Here is a 26,280-nt window from a genome sequence, read left to right as displayed (position 1 = left end):
GCTCAATGATCATGATGCTCTTTCATCATTTTGGTCATTTTGTGAAAATGTTAAGCCATCTGGGCTTTGGATTTGTATAGTAGCATAACCATTTTGGAGAAAATGCAGATGCTTTTAAAATCCAATATTCTTTTTCTAGGATATTGGTATGGTATAGAGCTTGAGAAACCCCATGGCAAGAATGATGGTTCAGTTGGAGGTGTGCAGTATTTTAGTTGTTCTCCAAGATATGGAATATTTGCTCCCCCATCCAGGGTACAAAGGTGAGAAAAATGAAATTTATGTTTATTTACAAAGCTTTTCTGTAACTTGCAATGGTTTATAGAGTTCCTCATTTTATATTAAAGACATGCACCGACTATAGCTCGTGTCTTCTTTCAAGGGGTTAACCAACCACCTTCTTCAGAGAGAAGGCTCATGGAAAGCTAAATTTGCTTTGCTGAGGATTTGCAATTTTAAAACCCTCCTTTATTCCTCATTTGCAAACCCTATGAGTATGTGTAGGCTATTAGAAGTGGCGTTTGCTGCTAAGAACAGTGAGAGCAGCAAGCTTAATCTGTCATGCAAACAAAAGTAAAAATGCTCTCTGATTGCTTCAGTCACATCCTAACTACATTAAATTTCCTGCCAGCAGGCACCCCATTCATTCTCCTCCAAACCTAATGGAACCAAAATGGCTTTTTCCTCTGATTTCTTTAGTTTTCAAAAATAGATAGGCAGTAGATCTTTGGGGGAAGTGAAGCTTTAAGGATTTATATATAATGTACCTCCTTGGTGTTTCTCCTTAAGATGGTACACTTCTGTACCAGCACACTCTGGCTTTAAAAAAAAAAAAAAAAAAAAAAAAACAAGGTTGAGCAGAAACAAGTCCTTGTGAAATTCCAGGTACCATTATGTGAAATGACTTGTCTGCTGAAAGAAGTTGGCTTGGCATGCTTTTCATTGGATGGGGAATGGGATACTCATCTTTAAATAGGAAAGAACATATATGGTGTAATCACACTCATGAGAATGGATCTGCCATCGCATCCTAGAGTCCCATCTAGTTGCCTTTTAGCTAGACTGTGTGACTGCCTCCTGGCAGATTTTAGAGTTTTTATATCTGTCTTCTTCCTCACTTTGCTTTTCTTAATAATTACACATAGTTTTTCTATTAATTTCCTTTTTCTTTGATGTATTTGATATAATTTTTTTCTCATTTATGATAGTATAGTATTGAATATATACAATGCTTTGCAGTTTATGAAGTATCTTCAATTGAATGTTGTTTCCTTTGATCCTAATAAATATTGGGTCAGGTAAGCTAGAAAACAAGAATAACTATGACAAACATTTATTGAGCATTTAGTAAATGGTGGGCTCTGTACAGTGTACTTTAGATACATATTTCATCAATCCCCCTCAAACCCAGTGAGTTGTAAGGTATTCTGATTGTTTCATTTTGCCAGTGAAGAAAAGTTTCAAGAGATGAAGTGACTTAGCTGAAGTCATAGAGTTAGTGTAGGGGAGCAAAAAGTTTCCTCTACCCTTTTAGAGTCAGTAAACTGATTAGGAGGTGTTGTGTGTGTTTGTGTGTGTGTGTGTGTGTGTGTGTGTGTGTGTGTGTGTGAATTAAATTGACAGCAGATAAATTAACAGGAGAAAAGGCATGCAAGTTTATTACATTTAAATTTGCATGTACCTGGGCATCACAGAAAGAAGTGAGTTCCCAAGTAAGTGGTGAGATTGGGATTTTTATAGATCATCTTACTAGGAGAAAGAGAGGGAGAAAAAGGCCACTTATGAGAGGGCAGGTGGTTTTTAGGAAAGGTAAGTGGATGGGAGATAATAGTTTGTGACTGTGTCTGTTGGGATGTGGTGTCAACTTCCCATCTCCTTGCCTGTGAGAAGAGTCAGTCTTCCCTGCTTGAAGAGACTGCTCCAGAGGGGGATATGTGACAAGAGTTCTTCTTTTGGAGCCCCTGGTCTAGGCAGATAAGGAGAGTTCAGAGAAAGCCTCTTCCTGCATTTGTTGATTCTCAAATGTCTTTAGCTGAAAATAATCCTTATGCCAGAGTGGCTTGTTTTAGAGTGGCATATTTTGCTCTTTCCTACACTAGTTAATGATGGGGTTGGACTCAGCCCAGGTTTGTTATTTTGTTGTTTTTTCTAATCCCTTGGTTTTAGACACTCTGCTGTTTTTTGGTAGGCATTTTATACGTAAAGCAAAAGAGATGCTAGTCAATGAGCAGCACTTACAGGTGCTGGCACAGTGTATAGCTCTCTGTGTATTATTCATGCCTTTGAAGCTCCCTCTGAGTTAGGTCCTATAATTATCCCTATTTCACAGGTGGGGAAAGTAAGGCACAAGGAAATGAAGTGAGTTGTGTAGGTGTACCCAGCTCCCAAGTGGAGATTTGAACCCAGGTAGTTGCATGTGTGTTCTTAACCAGTACTCTGTAATGACTAAAAGAGGATTTTGTTTAGGATGAATGTCTTATTAATGATTGATTTGGGGTAAAATCCATGTTGAATCCCCAGTCTTCTGTGTTCTCCTATTGCCTTGGACAGATCTTTACTAACATACTGCTACAAGTTTTATTTGTCTCCTGGTCATGAGGACTGGGGTTCTTCCTTTTAGGTTTGATTATCCAGAGGCCCACTTACCAAATCCAGTGCAGTGTGTCTTTATGCTGTAATAGCTTTTCCCCTTTTGATATTATGAAGCCACTTTCTTTCTCATGGTTTTATGTTCTTTTTCTTGCTATTTATTGAACACATGGTTTTTACCTTTGTTTTCTTCGCCTTCTATTTGGTCGTCTTTAAGGTGATTCATTTAAAAGCATCCCCCTCTTAGAAGATACAGGGCTCTCTCTGTAAATGAACTGCTGTCTCGATCCAGCTGTCTTCCTGTCATCTTCTGATTGTCTCATTCATCATCATCAAATACTATTAAGTGTCTTTTAGCACTTTGTGCTGTGCTAGGCATTCTATAAGCAAATAAAACAGACATGGTCCCTGATTTTGAGGAATTTCTAATTTAAACCCGCTTTAGAGCTCTTAAAAGACACCAGTGATCCTCAAGAAGAAAAGAATTTTAAATTAGAGACTGCTTTAGGACGGTCTTAATAAAGTAGTGACCAATCACAATCTCACTCCTCCCAGATTGTAGTTGGCTTACCCCCCCTCTTTTCCATTAAGGAAAAAAATGTGTCTCCTGTCTGAGACTCTGTGCACATATTGTTCCCTCTGCTTGGAGAGCATTTTACTATTGCCCAGCTTTCATTGAGTTCATACCTTTTCTTCTATTACTAAATAAATCATCCAATATTTCTTTGCAGAAATTCTAAGAAAACTTACCGACTGGATTTAATCTTATCTTTCTACCTACCTACCTACCTACCTACCTACCTACCTACCTACCTACCTATTTTTTGCCTAAGCTTCATCAGTACAGTAGTAATTTTCTTATTCTTTAGTTCTCATGATTAGGTACTTATTATTAATGAACTGATCACTTTTAGAATTAAGTTCTTCTCAGCTGCCCATTACCACCTAATTATCTGTCCTCTTCATCAAGTCCTATTCTTCTCGTTCATCAGTCTCTCACTGATTGCCATAGTGTGTATATCATGTAAAAACTACGCCCATGAGTTGTAAGATGGAATAGCAAATACTGTGAGAGTTGCAGAATTACTTGGTGGTGACCAAATGTCCCGGAGGAAGCGATTGACAGAATGAAGGCTTTGTGGGTTAGGTCAGTAAACAACTGAAAGAAAATTGGCTTTTAACAATGAAGAACGATTTGAATATTAAAAAATAAAGACAGACCTGTTAGGAAAGTTACCTTTATGATTGTGCTGAGAGTCAAATATAAAGTCAAAGATGTTGAATTGTATTTAGCCATGCAATTTCATCAGAAAATCACATGCATGCACAGACTGAGTCAGATCTTTTTTTCAATTTAAGAATGTGATGTTTTTAAAATTCTGATCGAACATTTGTTAAATTTAACATAAAACAAATTTATTTTCAGATTTCTTAGTTTCATCTTTGAAGATAAAATTCCAAAGAAGTAAAGTCGGGTCCCTATTTTAAGTTGAATTCATTTTTTTTTTTTAAGTTGAATTCATTTTGAGTTGACTTTTTCTGCATTAATCATCCTTAGATAACAAGGTGCTCTTCTGTGTTGTAATTGTAATTTCTGATGCCAACTAGAAGTTGTTCATTCCTGGCTCCTAATAGATGCTCAATAAATGTTTGTTGAATAGGTGAAATAAATAACCATTGGTGTGAAAACCTCAGTTAACAGCCAGTCTTAAATCTGAAGACCTGCTATTTCTTCTTATGAGGTTTGCTAATTAGGTTTGTTTTATTCACAGGGTAACAGATTCCCTGGATACTCTTTCAGAAATTTCTTCGAATAAACAGAATCATTCTTATCCTGGTAGGTTTATACAGTATTATGTTCCAATAATTATTCCTTTGCTTTTATTTATCAAAAAATTTTTTATTGTGAAGTATATGTGTATACAAAAGAGTATATACATGTGTTTATATAGTCAATTAATGGTAAAGCAAGCATCTGTTACCTGCCCCCTCGCTGAAGATGACCTGAATGGTCATATATATAGTGTGTGTGTGTGTGTGTGTGTGTATATATATATATATATATATATATATATATATACACGCTATATGTAATTATACATACCAATGTCTTTAGTCATTAAACTTCAGTTTAATATAGTATACATATATAGTATACTACATATACTATATATAGTATATATACTATATACTATATATACTAGTATACATATGTATACTATATGTAACATATATATGTATGTAACTTTTAAAAAATATATATATGTAACTTTTTAAAAAATATATATATACACACACACATATATATATATACTGGCTTTGATCAGGAGATTCATTTAGCACATCTGGTCTGCCATAACTTTCCAGACTGGAAATCTTACTCTTTTTTAGAAACATCTTTTTAAAAAAAATGTACCTTTTGTGAAATATATTTTAAAAATAACTATCATTTGGAGATGCCAAGAATCATAAACTCTGAAATTTATTTTTCAATATTTTATAAATGAGATATTTGGTGATAGTGTTTTCTAAGCCATTTTTATCTTCTCATATGATTTATTAAGATTATAATATTTGAGAATAAGAAGATTCAGCCTTATTAGTCTAATTTAGTTTTATTTGATTTTCAAGAAATTTTATATTAAAAACCTCCAAATGGAATGTCATGATCTTATTTGTACATATGGACAGTTTGATGAGAAATGTAAGATAAAAATCTCTCTAAAAATCTAAACCACTATTATGTTCTGTGTGTACTTTTTTTGCTTTCTGTTTCCAAAGAAACATTTGACAGGCTAGAACACCTGTAGGAGAAATGATAAAATATAACTTTGAATGAGAACTGCAGATGTGTGATTTATTTTTCCTCTTTTGACCTTAACTTTGACATTTAGGTTTTAGGAGAAGTTTCAGTACGACTTCTGCTTCTTCCCACAAAGAAATGAACAGAAGAAATGCTTTTGCCAAGTAAGTATTCAGAAGATTTAGAAAAACATTTTTCCAGATGAACATAGCAGGGATCTGTGAAGAAAGAAAATAGCTTCTGTCCCTTTTTACATTGCTTGGTGGAATTTCTCTGCCTACGAGAAAAGGTGTGATGAGTGTATTAAGAAGAGCCCTCCCTGCCTCCCCGCCTCCCTGTCTCCCCCTCAAGCTCAGTGCAAAATGTCACCAGTGACTAAGTAGTGTGCCACATGGATTTTTGGGGAGATTTAGTACCATTAGTGAAAGTTAGAGGAATTTACATTTTGTCTTACCATTGAATAGGATGGATTGATTTTCAACTGTTTACTTAATTAATCAAATTTGACTTCATATTTTCGGTAACATGTTAAAAAAAATGTCAGGTCTGTTTGCATGAAGTGATCTTAGTATTATTTAAAAAAAAATACTCCCAGCTCCTCCTGTAGAATATACTGCTCAAAATGCTTTTTTTTTTTTTTTTTTTTTGGTGGTGGTTTCTTTATAGAATCTTTTTTTTCTTTTTCATTTTTATTTATTTCCCTCAGACCCACTTTACTCCCCTGGATATTTTCCTGACACTTTTGGAAACTTTTTTTTTTTTTTTTTTTTACTTTTAGTAGGATATGAGGCTCTTCTAGATTGATTGGGTTAAGGGGTTCTTTTTTTATTTTAAAACTTTCCAGTTAATCTGAAGACTAATGCCTGGGGCTGTGGAGGGTTGGGTGTGGAGGGAAGAAAGGACTAGCTGAGTAGGGAAGCATACATCCTTGCTTATTTGTGGTGTTCTGGAAGCTGCTAGAAAGTGAAGCCCAGGAACTGGAACTGGGCAGTCAGCTGAGCAACAGGTAGGTGGTTTACTTAGTTTGGTGAGAAGTTAGTCAAGGCATCACAGGAATCTGAAATTTCACTTGCCAACCATGATTGTCCTAAGACATTGCCAGGTACTGTTTAACAGCAGGGTTGGCTAAGGGGTCTGTTTGTGTTTTCTTTGTTTCCTCCATACCTTCACCAATTTCAGAATGCTGAAATTGGTCTCCTCACTTGCGTAGCTGAGAGCGTTAAGACTCTGCTCTGGTTTCTTGAATATATCCAAGAGTCCTTAGGCAGAATGGAAGAAATACCAGGAAGAGACCACTGAAGTACAAAGGAGCCAGGGTGGGTGGGCAGTGTCAAAGGCCGTATGCAATGCTGGGGGTGGGAGAGTGCCACATCCAGGGAACCAAGGGAAGGATAAGAAATGTGAACCATGGGAATGAATTTTGCAGCAGGTATAGGTATGCACAAGATCATCTGCTGACATGAGGGAAAATATGGGGACCTTCTTTTAATTTTCTGTAAAAAATGAAATGAAGCTTTACTGATATTTGTACAGGTTGAGACTAGTACCTGTTTTTTAAAAAGAGAAATACTTTTATTGAGGGTATAAAATCAATTTTAAAAATAATTGATTTTTGCTTATAGAGTACAGGACTGAAATATTCAGTGGCTTCTGTTCTAAGGAACAAAAGGCAGGCTTTGGGTGTTGGCAGATGCCAGGAGAGCTGTCTGTGATCTTGGGCTAGAGGAGACGTTAGAGTGACAGCTGGCCTTCTGCTGAGGGCACAGAGTGGATTGGATCCTGTGCTGGACCTAGGCTGGAAGCATGATGTGTTCTGAAGACCACGTGTTGAAAAATGAATTCATTGAGATTCCCCACACACTACCATTTTCTTGTGCATCCACATGGAAATAAATGATACTTCCAGAAGAAACATGGAAAACATGGAGGTTATGAAAATTCCTGGGGAGGACGCCTGAAGGACTTGGGGGAAAGGACTTGCCTGCTCCACACAAAGGAGGACGTGAGGAAAGGGGAACAGGATCTGGTTTTCTCTGTTGTTTGTGAGATGACAGTGATGAATGCATTTCCTTCAGAGGATGAAATGATGGCCAGGGGGCTTGAAGCAATTCTCCTGTCTTCAGAATTCTGTGTGTATCTAATGTCAAGAATGGGGGTAGAGAGGAAGCAGGCTTGGGATTTGAACCGGGCACCACAGCAACCTGGTAGTCACCAGGGGTCTGTCCTTTCCCACCTGGCATCCAGCCTGCATCTGTATCCTGTCACCACACTCAGCCTGGCCCTTGCCAGCTCCTCTCAGCCCCGCTCTCTGTTACGGCGGCGCATCCCGCCTGTGGAGTCCGGCCTGTTGACACGGTTTATGTGGTCAGCTCAAATCTGAATGTCTTTAGGCAGAACTCACATAATCCAGTTTGCTGCATGTTCCGTCATGATGTTATGTCACATCACCTGTTTGCGTTTGCTGCTTGTCCCTTGAAGCTCTCAATTCTCAAGCCCAGAGTGAAGTCCAGATCCGCTGGCACAGAGCATCAAGGCCTGCCTGCGTGCACGGCTCCCGTCTGAGTCCCGTGACTTTGCTCTCCTGTGAGGGCCTCACAAGTGAGGCTGACCTGTCACTTCCTCACTCAAGTTTCTTTTCTGGCCTGAAGGGAGGACAGAGTTCTTCCCCTTCTCATGCTCCTTCAGCACAGTATGCAGTCTGCATGGCAGTGTTTATGACATTTTACTGATTTTAAGTCAGCACAAATCTAGAACCTAGCCCCAGGCCTGCCATTTCATAGGTGGTCAGTTAACGTTTTTGAATGAGTAAACATAGCTCTGAAATATACCGTAATTCCAAGTTTCTTACTTCCCTGAGCTTTTAGAGCTTTGATGTAACTTGAATCAAATCATTCTCTTTGTTAACTCTTCACCCAAAACATGAATTCGAATGTTAACTCTTCACCCATACCATGAATTTTTAAAAAATATTTTATTTATTTATTCATGAGACACACATACACACACACACACACACACACACACAGAGAGAGAGAGAGAGAGAGAGAGAGAGAGAAGCAGAGACACAGGCAGAGGGAGAAACAGGGTCCCTGTAGGGAATTTGGTGTGGGACTCGATCCCAGGGCCACAGGATCACACCCTGAGCTGAAGGCAGACACTCATCTGCTGAGCCACCCAGGTGCCTCCCAAACCATAATTTTTTGGTTTAAATCCTGAATTTATTTATTACTTGTTTCTTTCTTTTAAAACTTTTTTGGTCATGAAAGTTGATTGTACAAAATTTGAAAAATTATAAAAAACTAAGTGCAAATAAAGATCTTCTGTAATTTTTATCACCTAGATGGGATTATCACTCCCATTTTGGTAAATACTTTTCTGATTTTTGTCCCAAAGACATATATGTGAATTTTCAACCAAATTGGACAATTCATACTTTACATACATTTTGAAAGAAAGCTTTTCCCCTTAGTAAATCCCATATTCTTTAATAGTTTTCCTTAGTGTGGATTTTGCAGTGTTTAAAAAGACTGTGTGATATGGAAACATTTCTATGGCATAATAATAAATGAAAAAAAAATGTAATTTAACGAATAGTTGATGCCAGACTTTTCATACATGTATCTGTTTCCCTCTCTGCCCACCTGTTTGTGTGTGTGTGTGTGTGTGTGTGTGTGTGTGTGTTCAGGCAGATACCCAGCTCTATTTCCTTCTGGTTCTTTCCTGTTTTCCTAGAATGTATTTAGGTATTTAATTTATATGGAGTTTATTTTAACATACAGTGAGTGGTAAGAATCACATTCTTTTCCCCCAAATTATTTTTTTGCAGCACCCCTTGTTGAATGTTCACTCCTGTCCCACTGATTTGAAATTTTCCTTTTTAATCACATAAAAAATATGCATATTTTTCTAAGTCGTGTAAAAGTACATTCTTATGCCAGAGCCACATTGTTTTAATTATAGTAACTTTAGAATTTAACACAATGGCAATGTAAATCTTTGCTTTACATTTATTGCTATTTTATTTTACATTATTGCTATTTTTCAGTTTTGTCTTAATTACTAATACCCATTTGTGGTTGTAAGCTCCTGAACTTTGTCCTTGGACTGCCTTGCATGGGAGCCCCATCCCTCCTCTTCACCATCTCTCTGACCATAGGCAAATAGCTTAATTCTTTTGATCCTCAAATTCTTCTTCTGTTTGGAGGGAGAGAATATCTACATCCATGGTTTGGGTGAGGTTGGATAGGATAATAGATGGAAAGTGCTTGGCACATAGTAGGTGCTCAGGAAATGATAGATGGTGTCATTTTTATGTGAAAGAGTGATTTTGTGAGGTTGCAAACAGTATCCCTCTAGGGGGTGAATTTACACAGAACTGACACATGTATGTTTCTATCCAGAAACAAAGGTTGTATGTGTTTCTTTTGTATGTCCTTCAGTAAAGATCTGTACTTTTCCTAATAAGTGTTAGCTATTCTTTGTTAGCCTTTTATTGTATGGGTGCATTTGTGATAAATAGTACTTTTTTCCCACTGTATTTTCTTACTAAAATTCTATCATGTATTGGCAAATGTGGCTTGGGACAAGTCTTTGGTCCTCAGTTTCCTTGCCCATAAAATTAGAGTGGTTTTCCTTTCTTATGGGATCGTTAATGGAAGGAAATGAGATGTGTGGGTGATAGTGTATTAGGAAATAGAGACGTGAAATAAAATAGAGAAGTAGGACCCAACTTCTTTCAGGTACCATGCAGCTTTGGTTACAGGTTGGTTCTGCATCGTCTCACCAGGGAGGATGTGGAGAAGGGTTTGTTTTCAGAGGAGAAGTGGTGTGCAGATAGAGCGTGAGAGGCTCCATTGGTGGTGGTTTCAGGGGAACTTTTTGGGGAAGTCTCAGGTGATATATGGCAGCAAGAACTTGGTGATGTTTCTGTTGTGAGTGACTTTCAGGGTCAGCAACTTCTTAGTGACAGAGGAGGAAGCTCTGGGGCAGTACTGGCATGAGGTCTTGGATGAGTTCCCTGGGTGGATGCTCTGTAGTGTTGTTATCAGGTCAGGTTGGTGGCAGGTGCCAGGAGGAAGTGCCTTGTAAATCACATTTTGTAGAGGAAAGAAGAGGAGTCCTCCTGGAAACTAAGATCCTCCTTACTGTTAGTGGCAGGGAGGGTAGGGAAACCCTTAAGTGTCACTCATGGTGTGTGTGTATGTGTGTATAAATTTATAAAGTTATAGATTAGGAGTTTTTTACATTGTTTTCAGGTAAATAAGTATTTAAAAAGTGAACAAAAGATCATTTTAATTTGCCACAGCCCTAATGCTATGTTTTTGTTTTTGTTGTTGTTTTGCTTTGATAATTGATAGCAGTTAAACAGGTTATAAGTATATTTTTTCTAGTGGATGTTTTACAGAAAATAAAAAGTGTGTGTCTGTGTGTGTGTGTGTGTGTGTGTGTGTGTATTTAGAAATCACTAGTGAAATCTTAAATCCAGATTAGGGTACTATTAAAATAGCCAAGAGAGAAAAATGTTTCAAATGTTGAATGAAAGTATATCCTAATATTGCTATTTAGAATAAAAGCCATCAGGTTGTGAACATACAGTATTTTTTCTTTGTGAGTGAGTTGTGGATCTGGCGGTAGAAATGGATGTGACAAATTGCCTGTGTTGCTTTCATGGTGAAGAGTTCCCCTTGCTCTTCTGCCCAGCAGATCTAAAACTGCCCTGCGCCGCAGCTGGAGCAGCACCACCACCGCTGGAAGTGTTGAAGGGAGCGTGAAGCTGCACGAGGGGTCCCAGGTCCTCCTCACGAGCTCTAATGAGATGGGGACCGTTAGGTACGTGGGCCCCACTGACTTTGCTTCAGGGATCTGGCTTGGACTTGAGCTTCGAAGTGCCAAGGGGAAGAATGATGGAGCAGTGGGTGACACACGCTATTTCACCTGTAAGCCCAACCACGGAGTCTTAGTTAGGCCAAGCAGAGTAACCTATCGGGGAATAAATGGGTCAAAGCTTGTGGATGAGAATTGTTGAGTCACACTTCTGACACACTAAATGAGCTCATATACATACATGAAATATAGAGCCCATCGCAAATGGTTTATTTAGCCATTCTTTTAGATTTGAAAATAGAGCTATCTTCCTAAAAACCATTATAACAATTCAGAGAGACTCCTTTAGAGAGCTAGAAATCTGAACTGTGGGAATCATGGTTCTCTTAAAACAAGTTCAAAATAAGCATTTTTAAGAGCTTTTAAAAAAGCTTTAAAGCCAAGAGAATTCTGAGACTTAGGGGGAAAAAGTGTGCCATTAGGTAGCCAACTGACGTTGCTTACTCTGTTTCATTTTGCACATAATATTGGATTTTTCATAGGCTGTCATAATGAGGGTTTTCACAAGCTCTGGTTTTAACCTATGACATTCACATGACCTTTGTTCTGTCAAGTATTTTTGGAGCTTTTCTTTCTGTACTAATAAGTATAGTAAGAGAATAGCATCTCAATGATTAGTGTATTTTTCATATAGTTTTCTTTGTGTGTGTGAAATGATTTGACCTTTCAGGAATGCCTCATCTAGAGAGATGTTAAAATCCTGGAGTCGGGTGGGCCTTCTTATGCTGAGCCTCTCAGCCAATAACAGGTAGAGAAATGGAAGTTCTAGAGCAGCTCTTCTCTTACCCAGGGGCTTTAATTAGCTGATTAACAGAGCTAAGAATAGAGTGTGGGTCTCCTGACCTGTGGCTCATGCTCTTTCCTCTATACAAAGTGTGTAATCACAGATTTTTCTTCTGTGTTGGCAACTGCCCCATCTGAATGAACAACAACCCCGTCATTAGGCTTATGAATTCAAGTCGTAATTGGAATTTTTTGCACATATTTGTCTAATTCCTTATTGGACATATCTATAATATACACGAAGCACTTTTAAAACATAATGCACTTTCATCTTTGTGGAAAATTTGCCATTATTTCTTCCTGAGATATGAAAAATATTTAGAAAAATTATATTTAAGAGAAGAGAGTAAATTAAGATGTTAGGAAGAATATAATAGTTATTCATTTACATGTATATGGTTTCTCACTGTTTTTGCTTCTATTCATAAAACTGGTGTTGTGTTTGCTATCTTTGCTGTTTTTATATTTTCAGTTGTTGCAGAATTCAGCCTGTTACAAAGCTACAGAATTGTATCATGTTTTTGTATTTCTTTTGGAGCACATGTTAACAAACTAGGCTTCAAAATAGAGTGATACAATGTAAAACATTTGTGTTGTGGATATGTATTGATGTTTCTGTCCTATGTGTAAAGATTTATCTTTTACTGTAGATATTTAGACTTTACACAGAAATATTGGAACAGTTTACTTTATAAGATTAAAAGTATCCTTTAGAACTGGAGCTCGCTTTGTGCTTAGAAGTAATATGTTAAACTATTTTGCAATATACTATTTAAAGTCTAAATTCTGTTGCTTTGCTGCCTTTTTAAAAAGAAGTGTGGTATTTCAAATATTGCCAGAGCTATTTTCCTGATATACATTTGCAAAATATGGCTGCTTTATAATCAAGGAATATTTTTATTGATTGAAGAAAATGCCTGTATTGCAATTCAAGAGTAAACTTATTTTATTATACAGCTTATTTCTTTAAAACTCTATTTATACCTTAATATGAAATTCATGACTGCTCTGAACTTGGGTGTCCATAATTCTTCTTGTTAAATATGAAACCCTCTCAGAAACAGTAATGCCAACTCTAAGGTCAGGGAAACAATTGTTCTCATATTTAGATTAGGATCATTAAATCCATATACTGTGTATGTTTACATATACTATACTTACAAATTAGGTGTTTTCATTTGTGTTTTGCTTATTAAATGTCATTCACAGTTCAATTCTTGAGCATTAATAAAAAGGGAAGCTGTTTTGGTTTTGAAATGTTATCTTGTCATTACCCTTCCTGCATCTCCCCCTTCTCTCAGTAACTCAGAGTGCATGGGCTTCATGCTTAACTTTTTCGTCTTACCACACACAGTGACTTGGATTTGTCCTACCCTTCTAGAGTCTTAAAAAGTATCACGCTTCCTACTCAACAAGTAAAGTTATGTTTTTAGCTACCCTTCTACTATATCATTTTGATAGCCATTTAAGAGAAGAATGGGTTTCTAGAGTTTTCTAAAATTGCTTCGCTTTCTTTTATACCAGTGGGATTTCATTTGTTTATTTCAGATAGAATACTTTGAATTAATTTTTTTATTTTTATTTTTTAGATTTTTATTTATTTATTCATGAGAGCGAGAAAAAGAGGCAGAGACATAGGCTGAGGGAGAAGCAGGCTCCCCACAAGGAGCCCGATGTGGGACTCGATCCTGGATCCTGGGATCACGTCCTGGGCCAAAGGGAGATGCTCAACTGCTGAGCCACCCAGGTGTCCCAATACTTTGAATTTGGATTAAAGAACATATAAATAATTACCCTCATTCTATCACAGGTAACTTGGTGGTAATATTTTTAAGTGCTTAAGAGTGTTCAGACGCAGATGTTTGCCCACTCTGAACCCTGAGACATTGCAGTCTTGGTCTGAGACGCTTGCACCGTCCTCTCCAGAACCGTATATACCCCCTCATGTTTTATTTTTCTCCTTAGTATTTACCATACTTGGTCATGCTAGGCTTTTGCTTATTTCTCTCTTCCCTTACTAGACGGAGGGATGGATATGACTGGTTCATGCTTTATCCCTGACACCTGGAGTAATACTTGGTACATAGTAGATGCTCAGTGAATGTGGAATGAACAGAGGCAGTAAAGGCCACTGATGGTTCAAAGTAGGGGTATTATCAGGTGGCCTCAAGAGACCAGGCCATGCAACAGGTAATTGGTGCTTGGTAAGGGAGGGAGGAGGACAAGGAAGGTTAGAATCATGTGAGTCCGACTTTCCCCCAGAACAGTGACATGCAGGAGGTAGGAAGGTGCTGGGTGCTGGGTAGGAGGAAGGAAGGAAGGAAGGAAGGAACAGCAGGATCACCGGTGTGTGTGTGTGTGTGTGTGTGTGTGTGTGTGTGTGTGTGTGTGTTTTCCCTGGGGATGGCTTTGGATTTCTGTTTTGACAGGATGATAATTCAGAGAACATAGTCATATGCATGGTCAAATACTGAACATGCACAGTGTTGGTCTCTGGGGCCAGACATTTTTATTTTGGAGTTTCATTTTGGACCTATCCACTTAGAACATGTGATAATACTATTTAAACCACATAGACCATTGACTAGAGACCCAGTGTGTTAAGAATCATTCTTAATTAAGAAATATATCTAGTAATTGTAACTACTCACTGGGTAGTTTTTATCTAAATGATTGACTGAGACATACTATGTATCACCACATTGCAAGCCAGGAAGAGAATTTATTTTTTATTTTTCTTCATGCCCTGTGCTTCACTATACTTATAATACAAATACAGTAGTTAATACAAAACTCACAGTATCACATATATCTTTAGTAATTATTTAATAGTATCCCTTGATACATAGGCCCTTATTTACAAACGATGTCACATATAAGCTGCTCGAATATACAACGAACATTCCTAATGACGCTCGTGTGTAGGCTGAACAAGTTAAATGGGACACATTAAGATTTTATTAGAAGAGAACATGATGCCTTTGCATAGGCAAAAAGGATTTCCTCTGCCAAAAGTTTTGCTAACGCTCCTTTTCACAAGAGGGGGGGAAAGGTTTATGTGAAGGAATTAGGTTGGTGGGCACATGTTACTGACGATACTGTATTTTCATTATGCTTGATAGGAATGAGGCAGAGTTTCTGCTTATGGCCTCTCCCTTGTGGAGAGTTTCTGCTTATGGACTCTCCCTTGTGGAGAGTTTCTGCTTATGGCCACGAAAGGTATGGGAACCTTTCTTCTCTTATTCCTTTAGAATACCTTACAATGAATAGAATTTTCATTATAAAGCAGCAGCAAGTTTCAACATTTTCATCATTTACTGCACGGGAAAGTATGGTGGTCATGATGGTGCCAAGGGGGCAGTAAAGTTCTGAGTGATGTTAGCAAAGGTATTTTAGGTGTTTAAATTGAGGCTATTAGCTTAAAATAGAATGTCTTCCTAAAGATCACTAGTGTCATTTAAAAAATGCTCACAAATTTGGCTTAAATTCAGCTCTAAAATCCTAAATGAACCCAGACAGACACATTTGCCCTACTGTAGATACTAGGTATTTCCTCCCATGTACACACCTGTGGGCTTCTTCGTCTGGAGGAATGTGGTCTCAGGATTGTCATAGTTGTTTGAACTGGATAGGTGACAATAAATAGGGAGTCTCAGAAATCTACTTGTACTGCACTGAATTTGAATTTAAAGCACTTCTAATGCATAGGAAGTGTAAATACCCAGATGCTGTGTCTTCCTTGGCGGAAGCCAATCTCCTAGAGCCCAAGTTCTTTCCGCTCCAGCCCACCAGAGTTCAGGCTGGCTTTAACCAGACTGGACTTACCTTCTTGAGGACTGAACTAATTATTCCTCACATGACAAATCAAACTGATGAAGAAGTGAATCCTGATAGAGTGATACATCGAGCTTCCAACCCTCGTTTTACTCTTTCTCTAATATGACTCCTGAGATTCAGCTTCAGTCTCGGTCTGCAATGTTCCAGATGGTGGTTGTCCCTAACAGTCCTGGTCCTGAAGGAGAGGTGTTACTCTCCAGCATCTTTGGAAAGAATATCCTAAGATGGATTTTAACAAATTTTAATAGGCACAAAAAGTCCTGTATCGATGGCAGGGAAAATGGATTTTTGCATTATAGACAACAAAAGAAGAGTCAGGTCTTAAACCTCAGTCGCCTTCACCAAACCTGCTAATAAAAGCAAATTTCTAGTAAGAATTCCAAAAGGTTATATATATCAGTTTAAAAGAATATAATTTTCTGAAGTGTTCTTTGAATAGAGTTTAGGGAATAATGAAATCGCATGAAGTTTCAGGAGGCCTCACTTTACGCTGCCTGGTGTGTGACCAAGGAGAGTGCAGCGTGATGCTCTGCACTAACTTCTGTCTCGTAGGAAACTTCACTAGCTGCTTACTGGTGCGTATGTGTGCAAAACGAACCTGCCTTTACTATCGCTCCGTTTCTTCTGAGAACTGTGAAATACTTTACAAGTATTATTTGGAATAATGCAAAAGGGCTTAAATTGTCCCCCCACCCCCCAAGTATTAGAAGTACTAAAATGTAGAAAATTGTCCTGCAGTTTTCACAATCTTATCTTTTGGTAGGATATTTGAATTGACTCTGGGGATTTCCTATTTCTAGATTCACTATAAAGCTATTTTATATACAACATGTTTCAAAAAATTGCCATCCAGTTGCAGTAGGTGTGTCTCTAAGCCTGAAAAGAGGGATTCTCTCCAATCCTATGTAATTGGGAGAGAGGACTCCTGTGATGAATGAATGCCTTCTCATAATGGGACCGTGACACTTGTTTTAGGGATACCTTACTCTACAGATGCCTCCTGGTGCCAGACTTGTGGCTTATTCTGGGCTTTGTATCTGGCTCTGGGGATGGAGGTGCAAATTGACAAAAGACAGCAAGTGCATCAGACCTATCGTGAAATATCAGGTGTGCCAAACCTTCCAAAGATAAATTTTATGATTTTACTTTGCTGGTAAATATGCAATTGTAGCAGACATAACAGAAGTTAAATGAGAGGTATGACACTGAAGGCATATAAAGTCATTCAACAAACATGACTCTCAGAGTCCTACAGCTTTGCTTCTTTCAGGAAACCATCCAATTAACTTTTTTGCTATGTTGATAATTTTCTGATTTTTTAAAGAGATCTTTGAATAGAATAAACAGAGAACCGATACTGCACTTCTTTCTGGTCTACTTCTGTATAAAGACTAAATATGATTTGGCTCACTGGGAAGGCACACTGAATTAATTTGCTTTGGCTCTGAATGCATTAAGACTCAAGAGTCAAGGTGTCAAGATTATGGAAAGGAACACACATGCACCCACACACCAGTCCTGGTTTACAGATTGTGGACCAGGGGTTGGGATTTGCCTTACGTAGAGGTGAAGTCTTACAGAATCATTGACCTCAGGGCAGCCTGGGTGGCTCAGCGGTTTAGTGCCGCCTTCAGCCCAGGGCCTGATCCTGGAGACCCGGGATCGAGTCCCACATCGGGTTCCCAGCATGGAGCCTGCTTCTCCCCTCTGCCTGTGTCTCTGCCTCTCTCTCTCTCTCTGTGTCTCTCATGAATAAATAAATAAAATCTTAAAAAAAAATCATTGACCTCAGAGTTGGAATGGGTTTTGAGACCAAATGGCTAGTATTGTTAAATGAGAAAGTGAGAGTTCATGGAACTTGCTGGAGTCTAGTACCTGGGGCGCTCAGCTCCTGCCCCATCTGCATGCTGTCTCTCAAGAAGGCACAGAGTGCTAAACCATCCTAAGTATTGTAATCAGGTGAAATTCCATCTGATATTCATCTACATTGGCAAATAACATCTCTTAGAGTATAAATATTCTAGAGACTATTAACATACACTAGTTGCTGAGGCTTAGAGGGAGATAAGACTGCTTTTCAACCTAATAGCAGCAGCTTGTGCCTATGAATGAGCATTTGAGTGATGGCAGGATAAATAATTGTCATTGCTTTCAAGGAGGCAGTAGTCCTGGTAGATGGATGCAGTAGGGAGGTAGCTGGAGAGTGTGGAACAGAGGCATCTGAGAAGTGGGCATTGGGCTGGTAATTCATGTGGGCCTCGGTGCTTGCAGCCTTTCTGAGGTTAGCCTGGTAGTGCCATCTTTACATGGAAGGGGTACCACACTCATTTTACATTTCCTGAGTACCAAAGGGGGGACATCATTGCTTTAGCTTCGTGGCTGTAGTTCATGTTCTTTCTCTCGCCACCCCCCCCCCCACCATTGTATGTAATATTCTGTTCTCACACTGAGCTTTTCCAATGTTTTAAAGTTAAGCTAGAGCTAAAAATAATTTTGTACTTGAATAGTTCCTTAAAAATTAAATACACCTACTCAGAATACCAAAAGAAAACAGAATCTTAATAGAAGCCTTACTGTTTGTTCTCAATAATTCTCTTTTATTTTAGGGCATCCTATGGAGGATTACGGGAATGCTGGGTTTTGTTTTGCATGTTCGCACAACACAGGGAACCATCTGCTGCAATGAACTTAGGAAAGTCAAATTGTATGTTCTTTGGGGACCTATTTAAGAAGTCATTAGCTAAAGACAGATTGACAACACACTTCATGCGGTTTTATCAATCTTGTCATGGGGAGTCTGTTATGGAGAGTGGTCTGAATTCATATGCACCCTGTTTTTAGTCTACAAGGCTCGTATGAACGTTAATCCTGCTATTATTGGAGAACATCTATTAAAGTAGCCTGATCACTTAGAATTTCATGTGGAGTCAAAGTTAATCTGCAGTTATATAATAACTTATAGTTAGAGAGTTTGCCAAGTATTAATGAAGATGCCGGAAATTTTTGTTTTTAATTACTCAAGCTGATTAAATACCTTCTTTTCTGTGATGCTTATTTGTTGACATTTAAAAAAAAAAAACAGTTCTGAGTGTGGGAGAGTCTTTACATTCTTTTGGGCTGGAAAGGACTGGGTACTAGTAGGGTTTTTACTCCTGTTATGAAGTGAGTGACAGATGAAATCAAACATGGCACAAACGAGAGAAACCAGAGGCCCAGAGGGGTGGGTGCTAGAGCTCCCACTGAGCTTTGGTGGTTGAGAGGCAGGGATGTATAGGCACATTCTGACTTGAAATTCTCCTCATGCCCGGCCCAAATCACTTGGGAATTGAAGAGGTCTACGAGGGAGTGCTGGTGCTTACACACGGTTTGTAATCTCATTGTGGGACACTGAGGAAGAGAATCCATTCTCATTGGAGATGGACACATGGGTACAGGCAGGTCCAATACCCCAAGGAGAGCCAGGATTCACGACCTAACTGGTGGGAGAGAATCCAGTTTTTTGACCACTGAGTAGATCATACTCTTTTTTAAAAATTAGGTTTATTCCTGCTATTTTGATTTGCTATAATTTTGAGGTACACATATTAATAATTAATCAATTAAACTGATCATTCCCTTACAAACTGTTTCCCAGTGGTATGGGTGTGAGCTTTTGATGAGCTTATTTATGGACATGGAATATAAATACTCTAGCTTACAGTTTAATTAACATGGCTTCTATAAACTCTAATTGTGCCTGTGCTCTAGGTAGACTCTTCTATCGTAGTTAATAAGGAAGGGCATCCACAGCATCTGTACAAATCGCTATAGCCATATGGGTTAGAGCAATACTGAGTGGACAGTAGTCCAGGTTAATTTCATGGTGATACCTGGGGCTTTCAGCAAGTTAAATGACACATCTTGAGGTCATCATATCTCAGTGTGGAGTTGTTTATTTACTTATCCATGTATACAGGCTTTTAAGACTTGACTATCATTTACATGAAGATTGATACCAGTGAAGACAATTAGAATCAGCAAATCAAACTCAGTGGTAGTAAGGCACAACCTGAAAAATGTAATGGATTTGTAGTTTTTAAGAAGAGAAAGGGATACGATTTTTTTTTCTTCCCCATTAAGGACCATAAAGAGTTGGCTATTTAACCATGTAGCATGCTCCCTGTTTAACTGGTTATTGGTGTTACAGATATAAAATGGAGAAATTGTTCTCAGTTCTTGTCAGCTCCTCCATCATTATCTTTTAGGAGAGTGTTTCTCAAAGTATCGTTCTTGGGCCCCTTTAGGTGGTTTATGAATTAATGTTTGTATCATTGGACTATTTACTTCTGTGCCTGGTATGAGCCAAAACTTTACTGATATGGTTATTTAGAGATGAGTTTGTTGATGTTTCAGCATCATCTGTAATCTGGTGAAACTATTTGGGCAGCTAAGATAAAGGAAAAGTGGTGTCCAGGGTAGGAGTGCTTCTACAAGATGTGCAGGACCACCGGCTAGGGCAAGGTATCCGCCACAGAAAGAATGGACACTTGGCTAGTATTGGCCTGGAACGGAATGGCTTTCCCACATCCACAGGGAGCCTTGTGATGTAGGTGAAAGTGAGGAGGTGGGGGAAAGGTGGAGATATATTTATAATATATACAGTCCTGTTGCTTGGGAATGCTTAGAGCCTAGCAAGTAAAGAAAAATGCTCTCCTCCCAAAGTGATGTTTTGGCATAGCCACCAGCAGGAAGGAAGCTGAGCAAAGGAATGGCAGGGAAGCAGAAAGAAAGAATGAAATGAAAATTCACTGATAAAGCATTATTGTGTAAGTACGGGGGTGTAAAACAACACATTTCCAGTTCGCTTTGATGGAAATAAATGTTATTTGTGAAAACCGGGTTCGGAGCCCCCACTATCACATGCCAGCATCCATCTCCACACTCCAATGCCCGGCTCTTCCTCTGCCACCCAGAGGGAAAATTCTGTTTCCATCTCCATTTGGTAGCTATCTAAACAATGCTGTGTATATTTGAACAAATCATGACCCCATGTACACTGGGATCGCATGCTGCAGGAGGGCCGAAGGCAGGGGAACACTAGAAGGGCGGACACTGTCCCTCTCAGGACCGCTGAGGGCCTGTTGTTCCAGTGACCCGCCTGCCGCTGCCGGTGGAAATGTCTGTGTGGTTCACCTTCATGATGGAAACTGTTGGAAGATTTTGGCCTGGGATGTATTGACACTTAGGCCCATGAAGGGACAAGTTTCTACACTTCGATCTATCACTGCTGCTGAACATTTTTGCTTTTAAATGATCAGAGTTGATTTTAATTAGTGGAAGGTGTTAAATGAAGTAAGAATTCAAATCTTGCATTTTCAATCCAGTAGGAAACCTCGCACTCACTCCCCCTTGGTAGGAGGGTTTTCTTAAGGCATGAGGTATATTGACAGGATGTTCGAATCTCTGGATCTGTACGCACTGTGTCTTTATCATACTCAAAGTACGCCGAGTATCTGCTTTTCGTTCAGATTAGTGTATTCACATTTTCTCTATGGTACCATAACTATTCATCACATTTTTACAATCATCAGTGAATCGACACAATCGAAAGCGTCCCGACATCATCTAAAGGGCCATCTCAGCTTAGTCGTCTATGATTTTTTTCCTTTCCCAGTAAAGAGAGTCTTTTCCCCATGCCAGCTCGTTCCAAGTAGCTCCTTTATATCTGTTCCCTGCCCCCTTCAAGTGGTCCGGGTCCACGCCAGCAGGGTCAGGAAACACCTATGACTCCCGACCGGGAGACACATGAGCAGCTGGTGCTGCCGCACCGAAGCCGAGCAGACACGATCTGAGAGAAGCGGGAGGAAGTGGACATCAACCATGCATAAAAACCTTATGCAACCGAACTGGGGCCTTGTAGTCATCACTCGTCTTGATGATATTTTCTTCTTTTGAAACAGTAAGATGAACCCATGCTCAAAACCTTGTTTTCTAAAGCATTTTGAAAATACAGCTGTTTATGTGGCACTTGAAGACAAGTTGGCACAAAATGAAAAGTGACATTTGGTCTCTGGTTGTGGAGGAGCGATGACCTGTCCCTCCTCCGTGGGCTCGGGGCTCCCGAGTGCCAGGGGGCTCAGGGCCCAGGTGGGGTTTTCAGGAGGGCGTCCTCGTACTGGCTGCTTCCGGGCGCGGTGGTGCCCTCGAAGGGTAAGCCCTGTTGCTGGTAGCCGTAGTTGACGTTGCCACACGGGAAGTGACGCAGCCTGAACAGAGGCACTTCCTTCATGCTGGCAGTCAGCGAGGATGGTTCTAGGAGCAGAGAGGCACCTGGGAGTCTGCCAGCTGCCACGTTAGGTGGGACAGTACAGCTTCCCTCACGCCCCAGGTTCCCCCTGTCGTGGTGCCCCTTCGTTGCTGGAGGATTGTTCTTTTTGGTGGGTTTCTCTGTAAACCATGAGCCGTAAGTTGGGTTCCATAGGCTGGTGGGTTTGTTTCTGGATCCCTGGACTTTGTGCAGCTCTGACGCTGGGTTGGACTGAGAGAATGCCATGTTCACGTGTCCTCCTTCCACAGCTGGTCCCCTAGTGACTCGACCAGAGAGCTCCGCAGCCGTGGGCTTCTTGGCAGCTTTGCCAGAGGAAGTGGAAGGCAGGGGAGGCGGGGCAGCTGGATCTGGCCCTTCCTCCCGTTTAGCTTGTGGAGGAGAGACGAGTAGAGGAGGAATTCCCTCAGGGTCTTGGGGCCTCATGGGCACCTTCTCCTCCTCTTCCATGAGTGGGCCATACTCTACGGGCAAAGCAGTGTTGATCACATCTGGGTCCTACAGGCAGGAGAAACAAACGGATTACGATGTTGAATCACAGACCAAAACTGCTGGATCTGGAAGCTGATACCTTACTGATGGTCTCATCCAAACTGATTTTACACGTGAGGAGACCATTCAGTGTTGATTGGGGATATTTTAATTCAGAGGCACCAGGGAATAGGAGATGAATAGGAAATCATCCTTTTATCGGGCCCTGGAGGAGGCGCTATCAGAGGAAATCAAGAAGGCTCAGAGGACCAGCTGCCCCTGAGAAGAAATGCCGGTGGTGTCCTCCCTGGCGGGGGGTGCTGCCCGCCTCTCCTGCTCAGGCTGCCACAGCTGGTGGACCCTGGCCTCTCCCCATCTCCTGGGAGCTGGGGTGGCCTCCAATAAAAAACTGCTGGGTTAAAAAAAACAAAAAAAGGACGTGGAGGGGAAGCACTCGTCTAGAGGTGCCAGGTGCTGGGATGCAGCCAACCAACTGCCTGGCTTGGGTGTGTGGGATCAGGGAAGACTTTGCAGGGAACCACCTTTGGGAAAATCTGACAGATTCATGGATTTAAAAAGATTATAAATCAGTTAAAAAAAACTTATCCCAGTCTGTTCCCAATAAACTCCCTGCCACTGAAAAGAAAAATCTGGGTGTTTGACTTCAGGTCGGCGTGTGTGTACATGAGGGACGAGGGGAGGGGAGGAGAGACACACTGTTGGCTCACAAGGTTTCTCTCTTCTCTTCCTAGCTACCTTCCATTTTCATATTTGGATGGGCTACACTTGATTATCATGTTTGCTGTGTTACATCATCGTATCGTTCTGTGTGCAGAAAACACAGTGGTTCTTTATCTGGTCTGGACCTGACCAGGCCCTTTGTGAAGCCCAGGAAGTCCTGCAGTGCTATGAGGAAAACCACTTACAAAAACAACTTTGTGCTAGATCATTCTTAAAGCAATGGATATATAGAAAAGCAGAAGCAGTTGCCAGAGATATGAAGAAAATCTGTGGAAGGAAACTCAAGCTTGGGGGAATTTAATTCTTTAATATTTTATGCAAAATGGGAAAACCATTGCGTCGGTGTAGCAGAAGAGCACTTTGGTCCAGTATTCATCAGTAAAGAGTATAAGAATAAAAATACCTTCTGCTTCTCTTATTCTTTAGTTCCTTCCCTGTTAATTATTAATCTCTATGGAGACTCATTAGAAATATGCTTGTACAGAATTACCTGCTTTTAAGAGGGACGTTATCCACTTGGGAGAAAAATGACTCCAAAGTATATGTATTTAAGTGGGTATATTCTATTAGAATTACAACATAACAACCTAAGATGCCATTCACTGAAGAGCAAGTTTTCTGAAAGAACCCTACATAACTTGATAAATGAAGTCCATCTAGATAAAGGCCCATCTCCGCACTTCTGAGCTGAAGTTGCTGGAAGAGCAGGGCGGGAGTGCTAGGAATGAATGATGTGGCTTGAACACGTATTTGGCTTCAGTCACAACCAGGATGGGGCGATTTGGGGAGGTAGTGGTGCCTGGCCCGACTTCTGAAATACTCTCTGGAGTTAGATATCCTGGCAGAATGAGAGCCAAGGGAGGGAGAGAGGCTGATGTGTGGAGAGGAGATCCTGCCTGCGGAGGGAGGGAGGGAGGGTCCCCGGGGAAGCTGGTGGTGCAGGTGCAGGGGCTCCTCTGAGGGAGGGGACGGCCCCCTCCACTGACTGGTGGGGAAGATGGTGAGAACGGACGTCCATGCATAGACAAGAGGGTAATGAATTCTCAGGCTCTCCTCTCTTGAAGTAGGAGGCAGGGTCTGCTAAAATGGTGTAGAAAGGGAGAATTTCGAGTTATTTCTGAAGGAAATGGGAGAAGGATCTGCATAGGGACCAGTGGTACTGCTAGGAAACCGTGAGGCTTGGAAAACCTCTCTAAGCCTCAACTCATCTGGAAAAGGGGGATAGTTTATGTATCTCCCTGAGGACAAAATGAAATAGATGAAAAGTGATCTGTATATTTAGATGCTGTACTAATGCTATTGATAATGTTAAAATTTCTCCAGCTTACTTTGTTCCTCCCTTGAATCCCTCTAATATTTATCATTGAACCTCCCATTTAACAATTATATACGATTAATTATTTCACATTAAAAAAAAAATTATTTCACATTATTATCTCTCTAGCCACACCATAAGCTATTTGAGAGCACATGTTTCCCATATTTCTCTGAAGCTCCAGTTTTGTCTAAAAAACCATTACCTACCCAGGAGGCATTTAGTTTAAGCCTTGTGATTTGAACTGATTCCCTAATGGTATTGGGTGTTCTGCAGCTGTGTCATGTTGTTGGCAAAGGAAGAGGTAATAATTAGCATTTATTTACAAAATGGGCAAACCGAGGGACCAGTTGTCTTACTATAGATAAGCAATCATCCTCGTGATTATAACTCACATTTTCTGGCTGGCTTAACTTTCATTTCACAGTTTGGTATTTGCCATCTTTTCCATATAAATGCTGGTTCAAGGGGGAAAATGTTTATACCTGGGTACAGTATTCAATCCTCTCCAAAATAATGGCAAAGTTGGGCCTATCTTCAGGCTGATGTTGCCAGCACTGGGTCATTATCCGGTACCTAAAAGAAGAGTAAATACGCTAATTAAAACTAGGAGAACAGGGATGCATACATTTTTCCCAGCATTTTTCTAAGGGGGACCAGAGGAGGCAGTCTTTGAGTGACAACTTATCTAGGTCCCATGTGGTTGGCATCTGCTGCCCTCTGCTGATGGGCCAAGGAATCGTGCCCAGGTGTAAAGGTACTAGAACACCAAAGCTCATTAACAGACATCCTGCTGTTAACGTGAAATCTGGCTCCTCTCCTTCCATTTCTGAATTAAAGTCACCTCTGGGGAAGAATATTCTAATTATATTTCCCTTCTGCCTTGCTTGTGCGAAGGAGGTGAGTGATGCCAGGCAGGACAGCAGAAAATGCAGGGAATGGGAATATTTAAAGGAGACTTAAGACAGATGGTGTTGGGCAGCAGGGGTGGAGTCTGGGACACAGATTCCTAGGAGGTGTTGAGGAGTGGGAGCCTGGTGAGTCCACAGTCTCCAGCCAGACAGTAGATAACTTTACAGACGTGACATTACTGCTTTCGAGGACTTGGAAGACTGACCCGCCTCACAGAAGTCACAGACACACCCCTATCCTGGGGTGTATTAAAAGAGGTCAACCCCTCCATCTTAAAACAAAAAATGCATATGTGGCTGCAGTATTTTTTGAAAAGGAAAACTGTCCCTATCAACTTGTAGAAATGTTCCTAAAAGGGTCATACACAGGCCCAGGACAGTTCTTAGGTGGGTCCATCCGTCCTCCGCTGGTGACGAACTCCAGAACTTCCTGGTTGCTTTTGCTAGGGTATGGCATGTATCCAAGAGAAAATATTTCCCACAGCAGCACTCCAAAGGACCTGCGCACAGGACAGAAGATATCATATGGGTACACGTATACACAAGTAGGCACGCACACAGATATATAGTCCTACAGGGACACACATACACACAGATGTAAAATTTAAATTCTATTACATATCTTTCCACAATTGAGAATTCT

The 26,280-nt window shown here is 40.2% G+C and overlaps 2 protein-coding genes across 19 annotated transcripts in view; one reads left to right on the top strand and one right to left on the bottom strand.

Moving 5' to 3' along the window:
* Positions 1-26,280, top strand: part of CLIP4 (CAP-Gly domain containing linker protein family member 4) — a 100,263-nt gene that overhangs the window by 67,079 nt on the left and 6,904 nt on the right. For 3 of the 17 annotated variants that reach the window (XM_072770684.1, XM_072770671.1, XM_072770672.1), the window contains 5 exons: positions 140-263; positions 4,362-4,426; positions 5,484-5,556; positions 11,093-11,221; positions 18,502-18,810. In XM_072770684.1, coding sequence (XP_072626785.1) covers positions 140-263; positions 4,362-4,426; positions 5,484-5,556; positions 11,093-11,221; positions 18,502-18,736 — 626 coding nt within the window. In that variant the 3' untranslated portion in view covers positions 18,737-18,810. Of the gene's footprint in view, positions 1-139; positions 264-4,361; positions 4,427-5,483; positions 5,557-11,092; positions 13,316-15,180; positions 15,344-18,501; positions 18,811-23,422; positions 23,830-26,280 lie in introns of those variants that run through there. The other 14 variants (XR_012004578.1, XM_072770680.1, XM_072770685.1 and 11 more) reach the window with 11 other exon arrangements.
* Positions 14,775-26,280, bottom strand: part of ALK (ALK receptor tyrosine kinase) — a 692,068-nt gene continuing 680,562 nt past the window's right edge. For both annotated transcript variants that reach the window (XM_072770669.1, XM_072770670.1), the window contains 3 exons: positions 26,003-26,137; positions 25,212-25,302; positions 14,775-22,697 (listed from right to left, as the gene is read on the bottom strand). In XM_072770669.1, the coding sequence (XP_072626770.1) occupies positions 22,011-22,697; positions 25,212-25,302; positions 26,003-26,137 (913 nt within the window). In that variant the 3' untranslated portion in view covers positions 14,775-22,010. The remainder of the gene's footprint in view (positions 22,698-25,211; positions 25,303-26,002; positions 26,138-26,280) is intronic.

Source organism: Canis lupus, chromosome 12, assembly GCF_048164855.1.
Source record: "Canis lupus baileyi chromosome 12, mCanLup2.hap1, whole genome shotgun sequence".
Taxonomy (NCBI): Eukaryota; Metazoa; Chordata; class Mammalia; order Carnivora; family Canidae; genus Canis; species Canis lupus.
The sequence above is the reverse complement of the archived record's forward strand: the minus strand, read 5'-3'. Positions and strand labels throughout refer to the sequence as shown.